Source organism: Anoplophora glabripennis, unplaced genomic scaffold (genome assembly GCF_000390285.2).
Source record: "Anoplophora glabripennis isolate ALB-LARVAE unplaced genomic scaffold, Agla_2.0 scaffold806, whole genome shotgun sequence".
NCBI classification, from domain to species: Eukaryota; Metazoa; Arthropoda; class Insecta; order Coleoptera; family Cerambycidae; genus Anoplophora; species Anoplophora glabripennis.
Window position 1 is genome coordinate 126,398 of NW_019416892.1, and position 25,440 is coordinate 151,837.

The 25,440-nt window shown below is 29.4% G+C and overlaps 1 protein-coding gene across 2 annotated transcripts in view; it reads left to right on the forward strand.

Moving 5' to 3' along the window:
• LOC108914337 (steroid hormone receptor ERR1) overlaps positions 1-25,095 on the forward strand; it is a 76,543-nt gene extending 51,448 nt beyond the window's left edge. For both annotated transcript variants that reach the window (XM_018720131.1, XM_018720130.2), the window contains exons 2-8: positions 9,406-9,576; positions 9,881-9,997; positions 10,522-10,648; positions 19,874-20,098; positions 20,151-20,494; positions 23,103-23,275; positions 23,325-25,095. In XM_018720131.1, the coding sequence (XP_018575647.1) occupies positions 9,412-9,576; positions 9,881-9,997; positions 10,522-10,648; positions 19,874-20,098; positions 20,151-20,494; positions 23,103-23,275; positions 23,325-23,487 (1,314 nt within the window). In that variant the 5' untranslated portion in view covers positions 9,406-9,411 and the 3' untranslated portion in view covers positions 23,488-25,095. The remainder of the gene's footprint in view (positions 1-9,405; positions 9,577-9,880; positions 9,998-10,521; positions 10,649-19,873; positions 20,099-20,150; positions 20,495-23,102; positions 23,276-23,324) is intronic.
• Positions 25,096-25,440: the final 345 nt, after the last annotated feature.

The window sequence follows — 25,440 nt, forward strand, 5'->3', positions numbered from 1 at the left end:
TACTTTTGGAATATTACTAATAACGTTAGATAAAAATAGAAACATTGATTGTTATACTCTTTGATCGCTTACACTCGTGCAGAATATTACAGAAATAACAATATAAATTTTATTATTGATTTATCACCAAACAAGCTATTGATAGGACTTCCACTACTTTAATATTAGCATAATTTGTACAAGTCCTAAAAAAAGTTTTCAAATCATTGGGAAAATTGAAAATCAATTGTCTTTAGAGATATACCTTTTTACCTTGCTTTTACTTTTTTTACCATGCTCTATTGAAAATGAACGTTATTCCTACATTATCCCATCTTTACCCTTTTTAGCTTCTTTTTAAGCAGCTCTAAAACAGAAATATATGTTGTCCTCCTTCATCCTCATAAAACTGAACGTATTAATTTTATTAATATATTGTATTTTTTTGAGAATTACCGGCTTATCAAAATCAAATAAAAAAGGTAAAATAAAAGGATATTTAATTAGTAAAAATAATATTTCCGTATATTTTCTAAAAAAATATTTATTGTTCATTATTAATACTAACAGAACTAATCTGAAACTATTTTGCATAAATGGTTGCAATTTGTAAAAAGATCTGACAGATTACTTCATCCAGTTATATATTTGTTATATTTTATCTGGTAAGGTTATACGCAGAAACTTTCATGCTTGATTTAGTTTTTAAACAAACAAATGAAGATTTTCATTATGTAACTTTATCTGTTATTAGTTTAATAATTCTCGTAAGTTATACTGATGTAATAAATTCCCAGATAATATTTTCTCTCTTCTCTTCCCTCCTTAATTAATTTTTGTAAAAAAAAAACAAAATGTTAATAGTATGTTAATCAGTTCCTAGAATTTATTTTTGCAACTTTAAAAATTTGTAATAGTCTCACAGTCTAGTAGCTAATTTAAAAAAAAAATCACGAAACCAATTATTGTTCTCCACTTTATTAATTTTATCTTTATAGAAATTTAAATTATGGATGTAAATTAATGATGGATATATGTAAAGTTATCTTTTATATCTTATTCAATATACGAATAAGAAAAACGCACAAGAAAGATTATTTTATAAACAACCGTTCTGTATTAGGTAAAACTCTTGTATCTACATGCACGAATTTTAGTTTTTGAAAATTTGGGACTAGCTGTGAAACAGTCTGTATATCTATCTAATTTCCTACTTACATACTTAAAAACGCCCAGATTCTGATCAATTAGATAGTAGTACCTACGTTACATATCTTGGTTGAAATCCGAAATAAGTGTTCTCTGACGCTATAGCATACGCGTCTACTTTAAATACCAGTGCATATTTTTATATGAATTGTACAATTATACAAGTATACATAATCTGAAATTTTAAAAGTGCGTCACATCATTTGTTATCAAGATGTAAAGCAAGTCAGAGCTATTATTCCGGCATTATAATCATTATTCCTTTTTCTGCAGTTATTTTGTTAATTTAGAAGTGTATTTTTTCAAAATTTCATGGATAAAATCTTGTATAATGACAGATAAATCCGTAAGTTACATACGTTGTAATAATTAGTTTTAAATCTTTTTTAAAATACAAAAGAAAACATATATAGGCGTATTTATCTGAACCAAATAAAATATTACATTATTCTATGTCTAAAATAATATTCTGAATATTTCAGCGAACACAGACTTAATTTCCGTAATTTTAAGCGGGTTTACAGTGATATTAAGAATCTTATATTACAAAAACATTTGGACACATTTTAGTTAGGTACCTCACATTAATTAATAACGAATCTTAACTTAATTTATTTTCATCCTATTAGTAATAAAATCAAATTAAACATTCGTGTGAAATATACCAAATGTTCATTAAAATTAGTTATATAAGCCATTCCAGAAATACACATATTGTAAAATGACTACAATATATTTTCAGAAACTTTGCGGCAATCTAATTGAAAGTTACTAAATTTAATTTTTTCAAACAATATAATTTTTCGTAGAACCCAAAGTGATTCAGAAATAAAATGTTTATTTGCATAATTGAATATCAAAACCAATGTGCATTTCTTTTAATTTTAAAATGTTTTTTCTTAATTAGTGCAACGGATGTGAATATTTATTTTTCTGTATGTATTTATCTATTTATAACATTCATGTTGTATTTACTTCAGATATGAAATATTTTTCTTTCACTTTATTAATTTAGATATTACATTTTTTCATATTGTTTAAAATCTAGAAATGTACATATCTGAATTGAATTTTATTTGGTTATTTTTGTACTGATTTTTTTCTACTAAAAATAAGTAAGAATACACAAATTTTGCGTATATCAAACCGTTTCAACGTGTTTTTAACGAGTCTTGAACCAGGATTTAAGTTTCCATTAAAGAATAAATCATACACTTCTTTTACCAGAAGTCCCAAAATTATTACATTTTTTTATTCAATTGACATTGAACTTTGTCAACATGTGTAAAAATATTGTTATGCTTTATTTGCTTTGTATTTACCAATTACTATCATTTGCGTTATATAATTTTATCTGTATTTGTAAAATTTAACAGATCGTATAATTACGTCAAATATCCTTATTGTTGTTAAATTTGTTTACTAGAGTAATGTTTGTTTTTAGTTACGATAATACGAATGCCTTAAACGTATATGACGTATTATCATCAAATTTAAATGTTTAATATTTCCTTTATTTTTATTTTTTTTCGGTAAACATGTTATTTCAAATGAAAAAAATCGATTCTCATCAAAGTAGAAGGACCCTGCTTGATTTTTTAAGTTTAAACAATCGGTTCGTTACTCTGTATTATTACTACATCTATTTTTTATTACAATTCTGAAGATATTGTACTCATTTGCCTCATCTGAACTGAATTCATGAAATATAATGCTGTATGTACTTTATAATACATTTACCTACTTCTGAGACAAATAAGTGTAAGGTATATATCCAAAAAGGCGTTGTTTACAAACGTTCAGTGTTTACATATTTATATGTACTTACTGTTATGTAGATTAAAAAGATAGATGCCTGTTTACGATAAAAAAAATAGAAATTTAAAAGGGAAAATTACTTTATAATCATATGGCGACTGGAATGATTTTGTAAATGTTTTAAGGGTGAAAGTAGTACCTAATATTTTTAAAATATTCTTAAAAACAAAAACAGTTATTTACTATATTAAACATTAAACCAGTAAATGTACCCGCATAATAAACGTTATGCCTAAACAAATTCCAAAATTCCAATAGTAAACTGATTGTATAGGTATGCTCATATCGTTGCAACCACAATTTGTTACGAAAAAATTAATAAAGATGATCACATTTTAAGCTATTTATAAATGGGTTTAGTAGTGGTCATTTAAAACTAGCAATGAAAATTAAGAAAGTATTTTGTTTTGTTTTCAACATTCTTATAAATCATGCCAGAATAGAAGAACGAGAAAATTCAGTTATTTATTAAAAATCGGGATATTAGACGCCACTGAATGATTAATTTATTTTATATTAAAAAAAAGATGATAAAACTACAAACATTTTGTTCATCAGAACTGGATCAAAACTAAAAATAAAACATCAGAACTAAAAATAAACCGTAAATATCTATCTTAGGAGTATATGATGCACGAGCAAAAAACTAGATTTTTATTCCAAACTCGTTTCTCCGAAATCATTAATAAAGTGCTTATTGCAGACAGTGCAAATAAAAATATTTGCTATTATCATTCGACAAATATATTTTTTATGATCGTACCTTACCGTCTAGTCAAATTTCAAGGTCATTTACTAAAAGTACCATTTACGTGAAAACAGATGTTGATCCTTTTTTTTATGTCACTGTGTTAATGATAATCTTGATGAGTCGAAATATTTATAAATAATTTTTTTGCTACGCTGAATTTGTTAGAAAAAAGCGGTTTTCGTATGGTGACCAAAGAAATTGAGTAAGTTATTTAATTACATACATAGATCATAAATCCAACTTTATTAAATTTACTAACAATAAGAAAATGAAGTCCGTAGAACCGTAGTAGTTCTTATTTATTGGCGAATGTTGAGTATTTTTAATATTTAACAACGCAATAGTACTAATTTTGGTTTAACACTTGTTTTTATTATACTTTAAATGATAACTCATTAATATACGAGTAGAGCTTTCACAAATGTTTACAAGCCACGTGACTGCCGAGCTTAGGCAACCCAACATTACACGATCGGTACTGGTAACGAAAATTCCCTAAATCCTGGCGTTATAATACCAATATTAATGATTCGTTTACAATGAACAATGACAAACCTTTACGTATACGCTCGAGATAATCCGATCGCTGATTGGTTGAATGTCGTGAAAAATTACACCGATCCAGCCGATGAAACAAAATATTGTGTTTCAATGTACACAACTTGATCTTATTGCTTTAATTTTATGGAAATTTAATTACCAACGTGAAGAAAATAAAGAATAAAAAAACTTCAAGTGAACCTATACCCAGAAATGCTAAAGAAGCTATAATCTCTTGAAGGTGAGACCCTGCGAAGGGATTTTATTCAGCATCTCTGAAACTTCTAGGGATAAATAAATAAAATTTTATAAATCTAGCATTTTATTCCTAACAAGATAGGTTCTAAAATTTGATTTGGAAATAGGTCAACACTTTTTTATTTCACGTTTTATCACAAAATTTAAAAATTATGTTTTTTTTACAAGAAAGAAAGGTTCTCTTGTACTTCGACAGAGCGTCAGTTTTCAAGTCAAATTGATATTAAAAGTTCTATCACCAATCAATGAAATACAGGTACCTAAACCAATATCATTAAGCCCTTAGTGCAGGGAATGTAAAAGTTTTGAAGTGGGTAGACTATACACCTTTACTATTGGTTACTTGCTGCCTGCATTTCCATCCCATTCTACTTCAAGTGCACGCTCTTTTTGATTTGTGCATTTCAGGCTTATGTAAAATTAGTCGTAATAAGTATATTACGTAAAAACAACTTTTTAAGGCCGAGGGATTGAGGTATTGAGTTTGAACATAAGCATTCTGCTTCCAGCAAACCCATCCTAAGTTATATGTATTTTTTTTAGATAATAAACTCGGACCTGAACATACTAGAAACTAAAATATATTGATCGGGCCAAATATGCCTTAAAACAAATATTGACTGTTTCAGGTACATGCTGTAGAAAGTTAATTACCCAGTAATATGTTATAAATAGTAATTTCCAAATAATTTTGGTATAGCTCGTGTAGAGAGCACTAGTTAATTAACTATTGCAAAAACAAGTAAAATTCCGAAAGAGAATCACTTTCTATGTAAAATAGAGGCTCTTGTTTAATTTCGATATCTATGTCAGATGTCTGCTTTACAAATATTTGTTCTTGAATGTTTCATCGCGCATACATTATTTTCTATTATTAGGGTCGATTTTCCCCTCTGTCGAATAAAATTATTTATTTATTAAATATATGTCTGTCATATATAGATACAAACGGATGTGATGAAACAGAGATGGATTTAACAGACAATAAATTTGTTAGGAGAGAGGAGAGGGAAAACCAACCTTCATTCTACTATTTTATAATCCTTAAAATAGGCGTGCGTAAAATTATGAAATTTAAGCTAGTCTCTTGCCTAATTAAAGGTGAATATCTGTTGGATTTATAAATAAATGCTTCAGTCAGTGGTGGAGATACGATGGGTCACCAGATCCCAGAAATTCAGGAAAGTCGATCACTACTTTTAATTCCCAGGAGTGCCGTTGAGAATAAAGAACTTTTACTAAATTCCGCCACTGCCTGTATAGAAAGCAATTTCAAACTTGCATGTAGTAAAACGTTTTTCTTATCTTTAACGCAAACTCTAGTGATGAAGTTTTACAGGCTGATTGGAAAACCGATTTGGTGATTTGATAAGGTAATTAAAATGGATTTTACACGAAAACGTTCTATCGAAATCCTGTAGAGAATATTTCTTTTGTAAAAAAATCTTAAATTTCGCAATGAAATTTGAAAAAAAAAACTATCTAAAAGAAATTGGACTTATCTAGTTATCTTATTGGTAATAAAATAGATCTTCAAAATTTCATATATATTTATTCCTACAAGTTTCAAACATATTGAATAAAACCTTCCTCTTAGGAATTGTAACTACATTAGGAAGCATTTTCGGGTTTTTCATACTTATTTGAACTGTTTTGCTTGGTAAACTAGTTATGGAACACCATGCAAAATACACAATCATAAAATTTTTAAAACTTTATAAATAGAAATAAATTTACTACCAGGAAATCCTAAAAGGTTTCTTTATTTTTTCAGTGAAACTATTGAATAAATTAAATATACTGCATGGCGCAATTAAAAAGTATGTTTTTTGTAGAATAAATTTATTCACCTCAAAAATCTAATTTGAAGGTGCAAAACGAGGCAAAATTTAATGTATAGAACCCCGTATATAGAACTTGAGAAATAAGTAGTGTATAACAGTTTTCGTCGTGTAAAAAGAAAACCACTCCGACAGGTATTGAAATGTAGTTGTGCATCAGATTTTGCGACTGGTCAAGAAACAAACACTGAAACTAGTCAACCTTGACTATGCAAGTGCTTCTTTTTTTATTACTCGGTTCAAGTGCAAGGCCACCAGTTGCACCTTCCTTCCCCCTTAAGTGTACATCAGCTGCTACAAAACGTACGCTGGGTGTGCAACTGCTATTTGGACGTTCTTATTTTCGTTTTTCAAATAATTGTACGGAACAATTCATACGTACATCGGAACGGAACTTACATATTTTCTTGACAAATTAAACATTTAAAACTTGTATGAATGAATGAAAATTGCAATAACCCAGTGGGTTTAGTTAGTTTCCTTAAACGTTGAAGAACTTTCAGTGAATTTTCACGTTTTAATATTCATAGATACAAGAATATAATCGCCCATAATTTTGTAGGCTTCGTTATTTTCAAAATTGAGAAAAAACTTAAAACTCTTATAGGTACACTACAAATCTCTCTAAATAGGTACTAATTCTTAACGCCTGTGATTGTATTTTTTTTTAATTCCGATATTTATAAAAATGTAAGTTTTTTATAAGCCAACTATTATTTCCATTTCAAAAATACAAGTTTATTATGTGATATCCCGGGCATCATTTTATTTATACAATTAACTGAAAAAAATGCACCATTTCAGTTTCTTCTCATTTAGAAAAATTTAAGTTCCTAAGTATATACCACAATAATTATGGTATAATAATGTTAATGGTAATGTTAACATTCAGAATATCAAGAACTTTCCACAAATTTCTGGACAATTGTGCTAGTTTAACTAATTTTGACTAATTATTAATTAATTCTAGTGTCCTCTGTACTAAATACAGAAAAATATTCAATATTTATAATAATTTTATTCACCTACCTACTCATTTTTTTATAATCTTTTATATTAACGAAATAAAAAGATGATTTACCAGAATTTAACAGTCTGTACTCGAAAACACTGTTTTGCTTTAACCTGGATTGTAAATACAGGCTCAAAACTAAGAAAAATTTTAAAAATACAAGTCTCCATATCTAAAGGACTAGTGAAGATATACTATGCCATCGATGTACAATTATTTTTATGAATTTACAAAATGTACTTATTGAATAGAATAAACTGTATGAATACTACTGAAGGAATCAATGGAATGAGAAAATATATTAAATTTAAAGTCACAAAAAAAAATCAGATAAAAAAAATCCACATCCACAATCTACCACATAAAACTTTTTAAAAAATTTATGGTTTTCCTGTCCTAGATGATATTTTATATCTTCAGTAATTTTGCCTAGTAACAGTTTTTCTTTAATTTTTGTAAAAAAAAAATGGGTATTTAAAATTACTAAAAATATTGTTAGAGTAAGGAAATTACAATCAACGCAAAATTTAAAATGCCACCACTCAGATATAATGAAAAACTACATACTTTTTGAGAACTTTTTTCTGTTCTAAGCATTTATTTTATTTCGAAATGTAATTTGTGCATTGTACAGTATTGTGGAATTTTTATGCTACTCAGAAAAATTCCCAGAATAAAATGTTATTAAATCATATAACATTAACTACTACCCTCTTTCTATTAAATCAATAAATTTTTAATTAGTGTCAAAATGCTGCATTTAGTATCTGAAATTATTCCAGATTTTTGTTTCTTTGTAAAAGACCCAGTAAATATTATAATTGGTTTTATATACATACTTAAGAATGATTCCACTTTAGCTTCGATAGTATCAGTGGGTAATACAAAAAAAGTATTAATATGTACAACAGGTATATGTCATCAAATCAATTTCTTCTGGGTGTTACCTACATTTCAGAACTATATATTACCTAATTGCATTTTGAATTTCTTACCACTGTGGTGTTATTTGATATTTTTATAAATTGAAGTTATTTTTTAGCATCTTCAAAAATATTAAATATCTCCAAAACCAACATAATGTCTTCGCTATTCATTCAAACATGAAAAAAAAAAAACATTTTCTGCATTACATGGACTAATTTTGTGTTTTCTTATTATTTTAATATAGAAACGCGTTTTTATAATGTATGTAGTAATGATGTAATCATATTTTCAAATATAGTATGGCTGCTTTCATAATAAATTTACTTACCTATTCTTTTTTCTCTTTCTAATATTTCTAATATTTATATAACATTAAACAATGCTTGACTATTATTTTCGCAGTTCATTTCCCATTACCATATAATGTTACATGTAACATATTTTTTTTAACACTTAAATAGTACCTAACAGAAAATATAACGTAACACAACACATACATTTTGCGAACTAAATACATACATGCCCGAACATACATACTTTAACAAAATCTAACGGAAATCAATTTTTACATTTGTCTATTTTTCATCTTAAATACATTAAGTATGACAGAAGATAGATTTTTTCATGCTTGAACAAGTATTAAAAACTGCATCTTGTTATCACCTTGTTTAGTTTCGAAAATATTTGATTTTTTGTTTTAATGCTATGTTTTTCAAAAACATCAAACAATATGCTCTTCCATGTTATTGATATTACCAGAGCTACGGAAGAATCTGTCTTATACCCAATAAGCACTTTCATATTTTCAAACCAAAAGCTGATCTCTACCATATTTACAAATTGACCTACATATTTTTTATCAACATCACTTATCACCTTTTAATAACAAATTTGTCCCAACTTGAAAGATGTACCTTTAGCTTAATTTTTAGTTATTTATTTAGGATACCATAGCGAAATTCTAAAATTATTTGTTCAGGAAGGAACTAAAATTTAGTAGCAAGTCTCAGTGTTCTTATTAAAATATGTACTGTTAAATCATAGCCCTGTAACATTATTTCTTGTTTTAGGTGTCCATGATGACGGACACTAACGTAGCAGGGGTAGTATCCACAGGATGCCTTCCCCATATAAAGAAGGAGTTGGATGGATTTTCTGAATGCTCGCCCTCAAATAGTGACATGTACTCTCCGACAACGACTGTTATGAATGAACCCATTATAAGATCTTCAGAAGTCAAGGTAATTTTGAAACTTATCTCCTTCATTCATTTACTAAAGTAATAAACTATCTTATCTTCATTCAAGATATTTTGGATTATAAAAACTAGACCTCCATATAAAATGTGTAATATAATAATAGTAAATGAATTTTTGTGAAACCAAATAAGGCCTGAGCCCACTGTTTCCCTTACTGAGCAATGACTTTTGTTTTATTACATAAATCATCCACAGATTTGTGTGATAAAATTGTTTAAAATGTACAAACAATGAGCTATTTTGACTTTTTTATTTAAAGCTATAAAATATTAATGCCTTGTTTCAGCTCGATTATCATGATACCAGTTATGAAAGAAAATTACGATCTCCTAGTAGCCCAGAACGACAGTATTGCTCTTCAACAACACAACCTCATACAGACTCAGGGATGGGACACATAGAAGTAAGTTTATTCAAAAATAATAATAAAAAGAAGTTACATATTGATAATTACAGAGTGACGAGTTAAGTTGTGTCTCCAATAAAATATTTCCTGAAAAGTAATTAATAGTAAATTTATAAAACAGCAATTTATTTAAATTAGTTGTACCTTTTTCTTATCAAGATCTGAAACGCGGCTCATTCTACTGACCTATTTTTCCTACATTTAGAGAATGCTAACAGATAATTTTAAATATTTTTAATTTATCTTGCACTTGTTTATTAATATGTGCAGTGCACAAAAAGATATACCTCAAAATGAATGATAGATGAGGTCTAGACTACATAACATAATGAATAAATTTAGTATGGAAATTGTCGAATAGATTGACTGTTCATCAGAATATGATTTCTACAGTATGAGTAGGTGGTTTTTCTTGTTCAAAGAAAATTTCATAAACTTCTTCAAATACTGCTATAAAAACATTTTATGTTCATCCAATCGTTATCATTCGAAAATAGTCCAATAGTTATGTTCGATTCTAGGGTGAAATGAAGGAAGAAGATTCACCGAGAAGATTGTGTCTCGTTTGTGGTGATGTTGCCTCAGGTTTTCACTATGGTGTAGCTTCTTGTGAAGCATGTAAAGCATTTTTCAAAAGGACAATACAAGGTAAGTAATAAATACAAGACCAGCTCATCTTAAATTGTTTCGCATTTAGTAGTTTTAACCTAAAAGATTGGTCAAGAAATTTCACATTTTTTCATAATTCTTGACATATTACAATAAATTGGCCGATTTATTGGCCAAAATTGATGATGGCAATTTTAGAAATAAAAATCAGCTCAACACAAACCGTAATAGCTTATGATAAACGTGAGCAAATGTAATAGCAAACACGTATGTAACCTATTTTTTTAAATTATTTACCTATTATTAGTGATGCAGCAATTATCAATTTTATGATTACAACTTAATAATACTACTACTTTGTACTAAATAAAAAAAAAATAAAAATGTATATAAGTATATTATATGAAACATAACAGCAAATACCTTAGCTTAAAACCAATTATGACAGGTATATTCTGAAATAAAAAATTGTGCAAAAACCGTGTGAATTAAAATTATACAGTACCAATAGTATAGCCAGATTAATGACCATTTTTAAGAAGACTTGAATCATTATTTGTATTTTGTACTTATTTAAAAGGGAAATACGGAAATGGGTATTTGAATGAATGACATATTGAATGATGCATATTATGCAGTTTGGGGAAGGTTACTGTCCACCTAAATATAAGCTCACACTAAGTAACACGATAAATAATTTATTTTGCAATTAACTATTAAGGAAAAATGTACAAAAGGAAATTGATGATATCAGATAACGAACTGTACTCTGCAATGGCACGACGAGAAGAGAGCTGCATCACTTGGCTATCTCACATTTATATTAAAGAATTACCTGTCCGAGTGTACTTGCCAGTGTTTTTGGTCATTGTTCTCGGATTAGGGCTATTAATGGATTGGGACTATTTAATTACACCGACAAATACCCTTAATGCAGGAAAATATACTTAAATGTACAATGCAGCAATTGTGAATATTATTCGAAATGATTTAAATAACAATATTTACATCGAGATACTAACCTTATAAATAACTGGATGTTTTTTATTCTAGCTTACACCAAAATATTACTTTATTACATGAAAACAATAACGTACCAGGAGACTAGTGTCCCTACACAAACTTGCCTACAATTATTATCATTAATAGAGGATGAGTTGTTCCCTATATAACATGTTTTCATATATATCTCATGTTTATAATTACAATTTTGATTTGTTTCATTTTAGAAGCAATAGTGTCAGTGCTATGAATTAGTTATTACCTATACATTATGTTTTACGCATCTGCTGACATTTAGCTACTGTTGATGATTTTTGAGGTATGCATTATATTTTTACCACGTCTTTCATGATTTATAAATACCCACAAAAAGTTTCTAGGTGTTGAAAAGTTTAATACACAAAATTAGTACTTTTTACTTTTCAATATGGTGCTATGATACGTCCTTGATATGAATTGAAAAAAAAACAAAAATTCAAGAACGAAAATTATTACAAGTCACTAGATTTCTGCATCGATACTGCTATACAGATTTACTTTACTAAGTACGGATTATAATTGTTCAGTGTAATACACTAACAAATTTATCATATTGGCGTTATTGGTTGAATTAAGTTGCAATTAATATAATGTTTATATCTTAACCATTGAAATTTGTGATCTATAATACTGAAAGGAGACAGTGGCCCACCTCAAAAAATAATGGCCCCCTACCTCGGGCTACTCAATTTCACAGGTCTGGTTATGTGTCTGATCAACAAGAAGGAAATATTGTTAATTTTGGATCTAATTATTTTAATAAATTTGATAGGTATAGTAAGTAAGGACAAAGTATAAACAAATACAAACTTTTTTTTATATTTATAGAAACGCTAATAATTGATACATATTATTTTGATACATGATTTCCTAATTTAGAAATATATTTTCTCAAAGACGTGGGAGGAAGTTATTAACAGTTAATTGTTTTTCATTCTCAGTTGCCCTAAAATCACATCTAGCTCTAATTATTGTCTTAGTAATAGCATGGCAATACATGTTAGTTATAAAAATTTTATAGACTGAATATTGTCTTCTTCTTTTTTTGGCCTTCACCCAGAGGGTATTTAGCCAGCTTCTTATGTACTTGTTTTTTATTCAAGGGAATGCACCGATTGGTTACTCATATTCCCTCAATTGATTCATATATCTTGAGCGGGAGTGCAAATGGGGTTAGTAAACAACACAACACAGAATAGACTTTTCTCGCTCGGGGACAACAGCCGAGCCTTACACACACCGAAACGTTGCCTCGGATTGAATATTGTCATTCATGTCAATAGTCCTTGGTCATCTTTAAGATTTTGATTTTCAACAAAGTCTAGTACTTCCAAAAACAATTCGTGTAGGTCACAGACATGGTCTTAGGAAGGGTTGTTTTCCCGAACTATATCTGAAGTCCCCTCACAATATTTTCTTGATTTTTGTCGATTTTTCATTTGGTTACTATAGTACAGTTTAACCTCTTATTAATATGTGGTTCTTAAGACTTAAAATTTGCAACTTTTTAAGTATCATAAATGGCATTACTTGTTTATTGATTTTTTTATACAATCTAAATTTAAAAAAGTGTGGCACCATTTCAGTTTGACATAGTTTTTGAAATTAGCTAATTGAATGTAAATTTAGAATTGAAAAACTTATAATTGCTTAAATGAACTTTATCGACACTTATTTTTCATATTTAATTTGAATATTAAGATCAATCTGAACAACCAAACAACTTCACAAATGGAGATTAATTATCAGTATTTAACAGAAATGCAGGTATATGAAATTTTAACATGTTGCCTACTGCAACAGTATGGATAGTTTGGTCATTATGGCCATAAGCATATTTGATGGTTAATAGAGTCAAAATTGATAAATATAAATAGAAAGAACATTTCTATGTATATATTTATATTTGTTTTATTTTACTTCCATACTGTGAAATAATACAGATGCCGTATAATCAAAAATATTTTTATAGGATTTTTCTTTATAATCTTGCATCGGATAGCGATATTGTGACGGTATTTTGTGCTTGCGCTATTTTCTTTGTAATGAAAAATGAATGAAGTCTAATTTTTGCTTGAAGAAAATTTCTTATTAAGTATTTGCATTTATGTTAATTTTATTTATGTATGTCAATTAAACGTTTATTTCTGAAAAAAATATCTCAAATTCCTCACATAAATCTCAAATCAAATTTCTGCAGGTTAAGTTCAAAACAGTCCAATCCTACACCACCAAATGGATAGCCTCGACAGAATATTCATAACAGTCAACAAATTTAATTTTCCTTTTTCAATTTATAATTAATTTATTAAATGCAGTTAACTACTGACAGCTTTATTTTTTGACTACACAATTTATTGTGTTGTTTCCCAAGAAATCTAAGTCCTTGATATGAAGTCATAGTTCAAAAACTTTTTTATTACTTAAACATAAATTGTCAATTGTAAAACTGGACCTAAAGCCCAGAGATAGACCACGATGTTGTACATTGATGTCCCTACATAAAAGGTGGATGTGCAGTGTACAAATTTTGGTCATAGTTTACCACTCGTCTAAGACAGTAAATTCACTATACATAAAATTTAAAAATTATAAGTAAGCATAACTTTAAGGTTCATACTTGTTACATATAATATTTTACAAAGATTTACATATTTCTGGGGTACTACATGTTTTTTTCATATTTTTTCAGTCGAATAAGCACATTTCCAATCAGTAAATTACACAGTTTCATAATTTCCAGCCTAATTTCCGCCTTTGTTCCTATTCATTGGCCATGCTGTATGATTAAATAAATTCAGATATCACTAACGTCTTTTAGCTTCATCTTACATGCAATAGCATGTTGAGGATTATTATTTGTCTTTGCGTGTTGTCATAGATAATGATAAATAGAAGATAAGCTTGAAACTGCCTTAACTGGACATCGTTTAACGGCCGCCATTTTGACACATGTACAAGCTAGTAAATTTAAATTCAATTCATGCAGAAAATAAACGGTGCAGATTTTAAATATTGATCAATGAGAATCCATTGAAAAAAACATTTAAATATTTATTGACACTACCATTTATTTTCTAAATTTCAGTCCCTTCAACTCAGCTCCAGTGGCGGCTCGTGACTTTTTGAGATGGGTGGGCAAAATATTTTTTCTCATGTAACTTAATATCATATAATAATTGCAATCTGCGTTAGTCTATTTACTTTTGAAAGTGTAAAAAACTTAAGAATTATGAAAATAGTTAATATACCTGAAAATTATATTAGTTATTCCAAAAGTATACCTAATAGTTCAGCAAGAACAAACGAGAATGTCATCACAGTGATTTCTTGCCGGGCTAGGGGTTAAGGCAAAGATTAAGGCATAGGACATAAAAAATTATATAATTCTCTAAACAAATAGTAAAATTCACTATCACTTTTATAGCTGAAATTACTAACGATAAATTATACTAAAATTCTAATAAGTAAATAAATAAATAAGTAAATAACCAAATCAATAAGGCGCTTTACAATGTCTATTTTCGTCCACGACTTTATTATGGTTTAAAATATTCTCACGAAATGCAGAATCAAAAAAAGTTTGAATGTTTTGTTTTCCTAATAATTTAAATTTTAATGTTGAATATGTATGCTCCTCCGATTGCTCGTGTTTTTTTAGAGATTCATTTATATGTTTCAGATCTGAATATCCTAGATAATTCCATGGAGTTTTACTTTTTTCATTAAATTGTAAGCAATTCCAACAATATAATTTGTTTCTGGTTTCACTACTCATATTTATTGTACCAATTTTTACTAAATGATCTGTTCCGCAATTGTTATTTATTAAATTTTTCATGTCAGGCGTAGGTTTTAATTTTGAAATAAATAATTTATCATCGAAAGTTAACATACAAAATTTTTTATTTAATAAAAAATTAATAATATCACTATTGCTACTCACCAATTCGCTATTTTCGGCTTGCCATTTTGCTTTACTCCAAACTATTAAACAATAAAAACTTACTTAAACCACTATACTAACCCTAACCTAGAACTTACAAACAAGCAAGTCGTGAAGTACAAGGAATAACAAATCTCTACCTTCCTAATCTATGAAATAAAACTACATCAAACCGCAGATTGCACATAAGTACCCGAAGAATATACGAATGAAGTCGAAGGGCTTGCCCGGAGAGTAGAATTATTTTAGGTAATTATGTATATTCAAATGATAATTTATTAAAAATCTGATTGAAATAAAAAAAATATATTAAATAGAAGCTATTTTTTTTTTAATCGAACAGTTTATTATTTGAAAAAATAAATAAATATGTATCGAATTTAAAAGTCCTAAAAATAATTTATATCATTTCCATATTTACAAACTCGAATCTATTAAAATATTGAACATTTTTCAGCAATCACTCTTAATTTAGTTTAACAGTAACGCTTCAAAATAACCTTAATAAATATAATTGTCAAAGAACATTCAACATATAGATATTTATTTTTTAACGCGATTTACAAATTATAAAAGGGTTTATTACTTCGTTCACTAATATTTGTTTTTTGGAATACCTTTGCAGGGAAAAATTGTTCTAATGTTCAAAAATTCATTTAAAGAACAAAATTACAGCACATAAATATACATATATTTCCAACCGCTGCTGGCTGGCTGGCGAAAAGCCGTAGCTGGCCGATACAACACCTGATGAGTATGCGGATACGGGCTGTGTCCGGGCTCGCCCGACTTGGGGTAGATATTCTAAATTAGTGAACGACTTACGTTTCCGATTACCTCTAGTCCTAGCCCTGCGTATAAGCAGGCAACGTACGGCGTTGTTTAATTCAGCGGCCACGGGCTCGCCCGAATGTTATGTTGGTTGCTGCCGAGATCATGATTAAAATATAATTTTATAATTTGGTAGGGGGAGTTTCTTCGGAGGTAACGCATTTTAGATTTAATTTTATAAGAATTGTCAAATCACTTTGATAAATATATACACAAATTTTTGTTTATTCTTCTGAAAATTTCCCTGCCCACCCCGGCGAGCCGCCACTGCTCAGCTCAATACATTTCAGAGCAGTTAAACTCATAGAGACAAATGTTATCAACCCATTGGTTATATCAAGCGAAACTATCTGGTCTGTCTTTATTTCACAGGCTACATGATGTACGTCAAACGAGACATACTTGTTCGAGATTTTGCGGCGGAAAAAGTCACTTATTTTAATATAGCCAACAATGTACACCAAGTAATTGGGTTTGGTTTTACAGTTTTTTATTTTTAAATATACCAGGGGGAACTTGGAATAAAGGAGATGCATTCAATTGGTAAAGATTTTTTCAAATTTTTTTAGTTATCACTAAAACACCAAAGAAAAAACAGTATTTCTTAATACGATCTAATGTTTACGATAGAGTAATAGCAGAGAACACTATACCAACCAGAAGCGACAGAATCGGCGGCTCCTTGGTCATGCTAGAGTGAACCAATTTGAAGGAAACACAATCGTTTACACAGAGAAGTTATACTTTTGAATAAATAGGTATACACTGAACTGTGATAGAATGTAGACAAATTATAACATCATCGCAACGGGTTTCATAGCATTGTGTTATATACCTAGGTACAGTGTCCAGAATTAGTGATAAATGTATTGAAATTTTAGAGGCTAAAGGAAACAGAAAGTCCATTAAATAGTAAATTGTAGATAATTCAGTGGTATATAGATTTATTCTTTTGGCGTTATTTAAAATGTCATAGAAAAAAAAGTAGGCTTATCATATATGTACTATGTATACTATTTTCCTAATTATTTGTTTTATATTTTCTTAATATGATAATAATAATGATACTTAACTAATGATTTAACCCTTTTTTTAAACCTTTTTACAGACTAATATGCTGCCAAAAATTATACAGATTTTGTATGAGTTAAGAGACAATTCATTTTTATTTAAATTTGAGACATAGTTTTACATGTTTTATTGTGGATAGCCCTAAAGAGGGGAACCTGTCCTCAATGCAATAAAATATAAATTGGGTAAATTCGCATAAACTAGGTACCGTTAAAAATGCATATCTATCTTAAAACACATTTTATTAGAATTATTTTGCGCTACATTCACCTTTTGTAATCCTTAGGGAATCTAAAAAGGGTTAATCCTTCACCAGTTTTGGATGAACAATCGCGAAAAGCACAATAGTAACCAGACATTTTACTGATTTCAAGTTGATCCTAAATGAAAACGAAATACAATACACTATGAATTAACGTTATACAACACAACTGTCCACTGTCAAAAAAAACTATTTACTAACCACTGGTTTCTTCTATTTATATTTGGCGGCTCTGACAGCCACTGACAGCTGACAGCAACACAACCCAGTTCGCGCATGCGTGTACGAAAACTGTTAATGCAAAATGCTTTTCTGTCGCTTCTCGTTGCTATAGTGTTCTCTGGTAATAGAGTCTAAGTAACAGATAATAGGTCTTGGCATCTGACATAATAGTGAAACGCCATTCATTCATTGTTTAATTTTTCACTCGGGGTATTCGCAATACTGAGCCAGTACTTAAAAACTTAAAAATTATCTTACGGCAAGTAGCCTCCTACACATTCGAGAATTTTTCATTAAATTTCTGAATAACTTGACGATAACATTTTTTGCGTTGCCCATAACATTGTACTAAGTAAATTTTTTGCTGTAAAGTAAGCATTTTAACCTGGCAATGGCAATGACCAATAAACAGATAAAATAGTACAATGTATTAAAACTATGCTAATAAATTATAACAGCAAATTGTCAAATCAACTTGTTACTATCAACGCCTACTACAACACAATTGAATTGTTAATTTGGAATAATTTAATTTGTATCAAATAAATTTAATGATTACAAATAAAGGTAGGCCGATTTGTTCGAAAATTGGTATTAGAGACTTTTTAACAACTTTTCCTAGTAACTTATTTCCACGTCTTCTCAAATAAGTGCACTTTACTCTTGTACCATTTAAAGTTTTTTCAATTTTTTTTGGATACCCTGTACAAGAAATGTTAAATTTTTCTATCCCAATCTTATCAAGAGTAACTTTTTTCGATAAAATGAAAAATAAGAAAGTTTTTCCTATTCAACACCTTTTCTGTAGACATACTGTATATAAATTGTTTTTGAGTCACAGTTAGTAAATTGACAAACATTCATAAAAAAAAATAATATGTATAAGCTTATTAATATGAAGAAAATCCTCAAAAAAAATTATGACTAGTTTGGATACCTAAGAGACGAGATATTAATAAAAATAAATAAATAAAATAGTTTTTCACTATTTATTATGAAGTTTTATGAGAATGCAAATTTTTTCCACTTAGAATACACAACAATTAACGAACAATTTCCACAGCAACTTGTATAAATAGGAAACCAATATCTAAGGAACCGTAAGACGGCTCGAAGAAATCGATTAGGTATTTGTAAGATACATAATTTATAATAATTCTCCTTGAGACTGCTGTCCTTAACTAACTTAACCTCCATTATGCGTGATAGCGCAACGTTGCCAAATCTAAAGGCTTACTACTTTAATCACTTTAATCTACATAAACTCTCATTAGACTTTAGATGCACCCCCGTACCCGATAAACCTCCTTAAGCGTAATCCCAATCCTAGACAGTTTGGACTTTATTCAATAGCATTCTACAGATATACAGGACAGGTTTTACGGGGTTTGAACTTTTAAATTATTATAGTTTTTAAAGATTATTAATGTACTTATATAGAAGTTTTTACATTTCTAAATTCAGTTGAACAAAATCCTTTGTTTGATGCAAGAAACTCCCAGCATCAACAAATCAATTCTAGGCAAATTAAAAGTTATTTGCTTTAGTGAATCCTTGTTGCATGTATAAAATTTCTTGATTATGGTTTTGGGAACATAAAACTAGACAACTGTTCGTTGGGAAACACAAAATATGTAAACAAAGATAAATACTGCGGAGATACTCAAAGTTCAATCGACGTAACTGACTCTGATTCAGCCTATCATGGTGGATTTATTTTGTCAAAAATATTATCAATCTCGCTTATAATATAAAAATAAAAACATAATTTTAACGATTCTTGGTTACTGTCATCATGCCTATTCTATTTGCAATTTCTTGACCAATTTCTATGGACTTTTGAGTCAAAACATATATCATTTCAAATATTCATACTTACTTGTATTTTCAGGTAATATTGAATACACATGTCCAGCATCTGGAGAATGTGAAATAAACAAAAGAAGAAGAAAAGCATGCCAAGCATGCAGATTTCGTAAATGTTTAAGGTCAGGAATGTTGAAAGAGGGTGTTCGGTTAGATCGAGTGAGAGGCGGAAGACAAAAATATAGGAGAAACCCGGAAAGCCCTTATCAGGTTCAAGTTGTTACTGCACGGCCCATGTTACTTTTAGAAGGTAAGAAGCCTAGATATCACAATACCCTCAAATTTATGTAATATGTTTCTAGACATAAAAATGTTGGAAGCTTTAGCAGCTTGTGAACCTGATTGTTTGGAAATCAACACAACTTTAGAAAACTCAAAACATCGGACCCTTTCAATACTTAGTGACCTGTATGATAAAGAACTTGTTGGCATAATCGGTTGGGCAAAACAAATACCTGGTTTTACGGATTTGTCTTTAAATGACCAAATGCGTTTACTGCAAAGTACGTGGGCAGAAATACTTACTCTTACTTTAGCTTTTAGAAGTTTGCCTCTTATGAGTTTAGGGAGACTAAAGTTTGCCACAGACTTCACCCTAGACGAGAAGCAGTCCAGAGATTGTGGAGCTATAGAATTGTATCAAACGGTATGTATATAATTTTCTAGAATTCGGAAATCATTTTTGATACTATTTTATGGAAAAATTTCTAATACGGGATGTTCCGTACAAAATTCTAAGGCCCTACATCACAAAAACTATAAAATAATACACTTACATTATGACAAAAATGTATAAGGCACATAAATAACTTCTGAGTGACAATTACATTGCTTTTCAAAGCAGTATAGAAACAAAGAAATGTTTCAATGACAAGAATTTTGAAGAATAGTCCAGTAAGCTGTTCAGTAAAATTTTAGAACTTTTTCCATAAGAAGCAGTTCTTATTAAAATTACTTTTATCCAGTTTCCTGGTAGATTATAAAAATCAAGTTTTAAAGGATGTACTAATAATAATTGTACTAATTGAAGATATGCAGTTATTTTACAATAGGTACTTATTTAATATCAAACAAATACTAAAGTAACGAGAATCTCAATAAATTTAAAAAATTACTATTTCACTAAATGCATAGTTCATGTTTTCTTCATATATCAGCAAGTCTTCTGTTTTTGATTGATAAATAGAAGAAGAATACAAGGAAAACTCAAGTTGAATATTTTTATTGGTATCCATCCATGAAATAATGATAATTTTCAGAACTTGGGAAACGCAAAAAAATGTTACAAGGGCTGTATGATAAGTACCTAGTCTAGGCAAGAGATGGCACTGGCAGTATTTAAAAAATGATAATATTTCATAATTATAACCTCGCAAGAATACTGTCAAGTCACTGTATAGTTTAGTTTATGAATGCCAGCCATTTAAATAGAACAACTTTTGTAATTTTACAACAATAAAAACAAAATAAACAAAACAAACAATACAACAGACTCGAACAAACATTATTGATTCATTTATATTCGAACAAACATTATTGATTCATTTATATGCAACCGCATACTGAGATTCAGGGAATGTGAGATCCATAGCAAAATTTGGAAAGACTTTATGCGTTATTAAATTAACCCGAGACTCTAAAACTAAGTAGACTGCTCATTGTGGAACCCAAAGAAAAACTGCCTTTTTTGGAGGTCTCTCCTGAATTCAACACCTTGAGTCCAGAAGTTTCTATTCTTATCTTACTGGCGGGATCCCTGAATATCGGGACACTTTGGCATAACTACACCATGTTAATAGTTATCTGATTTACTGAATTTACAATTGCCTAAATAATTTTGAGACTAAACTTACAAATAACCCTACACCTTCCTCTTGTGACTCTGTATAGCAATACGGGACGGATTTCAAATTAATTTTGCGTGTTATTAGAAATATCGATTATTTCTTTGATACCAGATGCTCAACACATCGCCCCGATGGTCTAAGTGAACTTGTTCAAAAAACATTGCTAAATTTCATGGGGCCTTCTCTGAAGGACGGCTTTGTGGCGACGCTAAACCTACTTGAAAACCCTTAACTTTTTGATAATTAATGTTGACTGAAATATTTTACTGTCTGAGTTGGCCCATCCGGTCCGAGAATTAACAAATAAATTACCACGTGTCCCGGCTTTTATTGCAATATTGTGATAAATGATCGGAGAGTGAAAGTATGTGAGATTGCTGATACTGTGGGCATCTCAATTGGGTGCAGAATATTTTAACAACTAATTTGGATACAAGAGACTTTCTGCAATATGGGTGCCAGAGTTGCTCACAATTGACAACAAACACAGGTGTGTCAACTTCAAAGAAATATTTAGTGATGTTGAAATACAATCGGAAATATTTTTGGCATCGGTTCATAACTGACGAAGCATGGAATCATTATAGCATGCCAGAGAGCACAGAACAGTCCAAACAGACAGTTTTTCAAGACCAATCTGCTCCAAAGAAGGCGACTTTATCTGCGTACAAAGTTATAGCTACAGTGTATTGGGCTGTATATGGCATAATTCACGTCGATTAACTTATTATGTCAACTTATTGGATCGTTTCAACCATACTGTAAAAGAAAAACATTCGCATTTGGCAAAATTTCATGAATTTGGACATGAATTGCTTCCGCATCCACCATATTTGTCAGATTTAGCACCCAGCAATTATTTCCTATTTCCAAATATGAAAAAAAGGCCTCAACAGAAAACAATTTGGCCCTAACGATGAGGTCATTGCTGAAATGAACATTTATTTTGAGAGGTTGGAGCAATGATATTTTTTAGAGGAGATACAAAAAATAGAAAAATGTTGGACTGTGTATCAAACTGAAACGAGATTACATTGAAAAATAAAAAATAATTTACATAAAAATGTTTTTTCTTGTTAAGGCCGGGTACTTATCATACAACCCTCGTACATTGGAAAAAAAAACAAGTGAATAGCTTCCAATCACACAAGGAGCTGGATAAAATAACTTTTAAATATATCTACAGGTTCAAGTGATTCAGACCACAGTTTTCTCGTTTTTTATAGGATGTGTCTGTCTTGTTCTTTGATAGAATATTCTTAGTATTGTGTTCCCTTTTAAACAACATAGTAATATTATTAACTAGTTTTGTAAATGTTGATCAGGAATAACCAGAAAGAACTGTTTTTTTATTTTTAATAGGGTCATCAAAATGACATGAAAATTAATTGAATAATTTTGTTGCAGTGCTGCCATGTAGTTGATAGGTTAGACAGTCTGTCCATCCTAAAAGAAGAATATTACCTCCTAAAAGCTCTTATCCTCACAAATTCCGATGTTAGATTAGATGAATACCAATCTTTGAAAAAATTTCGGGATACAATACTATCAGCTCTTTCAGATGCCATCGGTATCTTAAGGTAAATAAAAGGGAGACACTTTTTCTTTTCTTAAAAATATATTTTTTAGGCCGACAGGAGTTGTAAGTCAAATTCAGCAACTGCTACTTTGTATGCCAGCCTTAAGGCAAGCGGATCACATCGTCAGAAGGTTTTGGTCAGATGTACATCAACAAGATTTAGTCCCAATGAACAAATTATTTTTGGAAATGTTAGAGGCATATTGTCGGTAGCCTTTCTAGTTTTTTTTTGTTTTTTTTTTATTACTACAAGAAAATTTGTGGTTGAATGTCACTAATCATAATCAACTACGAGTACTATTATGTTAACTCGGTCTCATTACTTTCTCAGTGAAGTTATCTTATGGCTGTGAATACTTGAAAATCAAGTTAAAATTTTAACTTATATATATTTTATTATTACAAAATAAAACTGAAATTTTTGCTGGAAGGTTAACAGGTTAAATTAGAAAGTGCTATAACAAAAGGAAAAAATATTTTCTTCGAATTATGATGAAAAAATGAAAAGCTACTTTGGTATTGATGTAACTATTTTATATATTTTTCAGTAATCTTACTACAGAAAAACTGTAAATGAGATTATAGATTTAGTTAATACAGTCTCACAAAAAGGGCTGCTTGAATTTTTTGGTAAGTTAACATTTACGTTATGATACAGATTCTAAAAAATATGATATTCCCATGAACACAATCAGTTTGTTTGGCGAATAATAATCTACGCAGTTCATTTCTGAAATTCTAATGTGGTTTATATACAAATAAATATGATTTTAATACCAAAATAATGAAAATTGTTTAAAAAATAGGCATTAACCAAAATATGTACACAGGGTTAATCACTCCAAATTTATTATTTATGCGTTGAGAAATAGTAAAGAGGCGAAACCTTACGTCGAATATAGTATTTGTTACCATGTGCATGAAATCTGTACCACTATTGACTAGGTAAAAAACAACTCCCAGCTTGTCCATAAACTAGATCGTTGGATACTCGGGCCACGTATGTCTGGCTTTGCTGCTAGCAACTCGTTTTTCTCTAGGCTAGATAACATCTTCAAAACCATGAAAAATAATAAATATTGATAATTTGAGTTAAGGGTTGTAGCTGAGGGCTCAGAATGACGTCTAGAAAAACGTCCATAAACTGCAACCTTGCGAATAACCCGAAAAATATAAGCATTAGCATCAATTCGGAAAAAGATCCTAAAAGAAGGGGAAATTTCCTATACAAATGTCAAAACCCAAATCTCCTTAAGACAACATTTTTTTTATGATTAAATATCAATATAAAGATTACACTTAAATAAAAAATTCCTTTGAGAAAAAATTTTTTCATCGATTTTTCAACAAATAGGACCATTGTTAATCAACTAAAAATTATAGAGTTCACGTTAACATTCAATGTCGGATAATTATTTAAAAAAAGGGCACTAAAATTATTTTGTTAAAAGTTCTATTTTCAACATTAAATTAAAATTATAAATAATGACGATAGAGATTCAGGTTTTGGGACATTTGTATAGGAAATTGCCTCTTCTTTTAGTAGGTTCTGTCTTCGTGACGGTAATATTTTTTGCACTATCTTGTACACAAAAATTCAAGGTGGTCAGTCAATACCTTGAAAATTCCAATACTTATTTAGATTTTCTTTAATTTATTGAAAACATTTTTAGGATAAATTTATCGCAAATCTAACAGTTAGGTACTTACTAGATACACACATACATACTGTTTTCACTATACATGGTATAAGAAGTTTGACTGCCATTACTTCAGCATGAGATAGAGTAATCATAAATGAACAAAAAAGTTTTGTATACAGGGGCGTAAGATTAACAGTTTTCAAAATACAGCGAGTATTAATATCGGGGAGTTTCATCATGTGACAACAGCGCTACACAGCTGGTGCATACCACGTTGGCACGCGGCAGACTTGTCCTACGGAAAAAATGTAAACAACTATTATTCTGAAACATTTAGTAAATTTCAAGATAATTGTTTTCCAGTTTTTAAATAAATAAAATAAAATGTATCGATTTTGTAGTACGAAGATAGTGCTGTTAAATTTTAGCTCGAATTTTAGTAATTATAAATCTCTTAAAACCGGAACTTAACTTTTAATGAAATTATGAATTTGAAAAATATGTTATTAAAGTACCCAAAGAT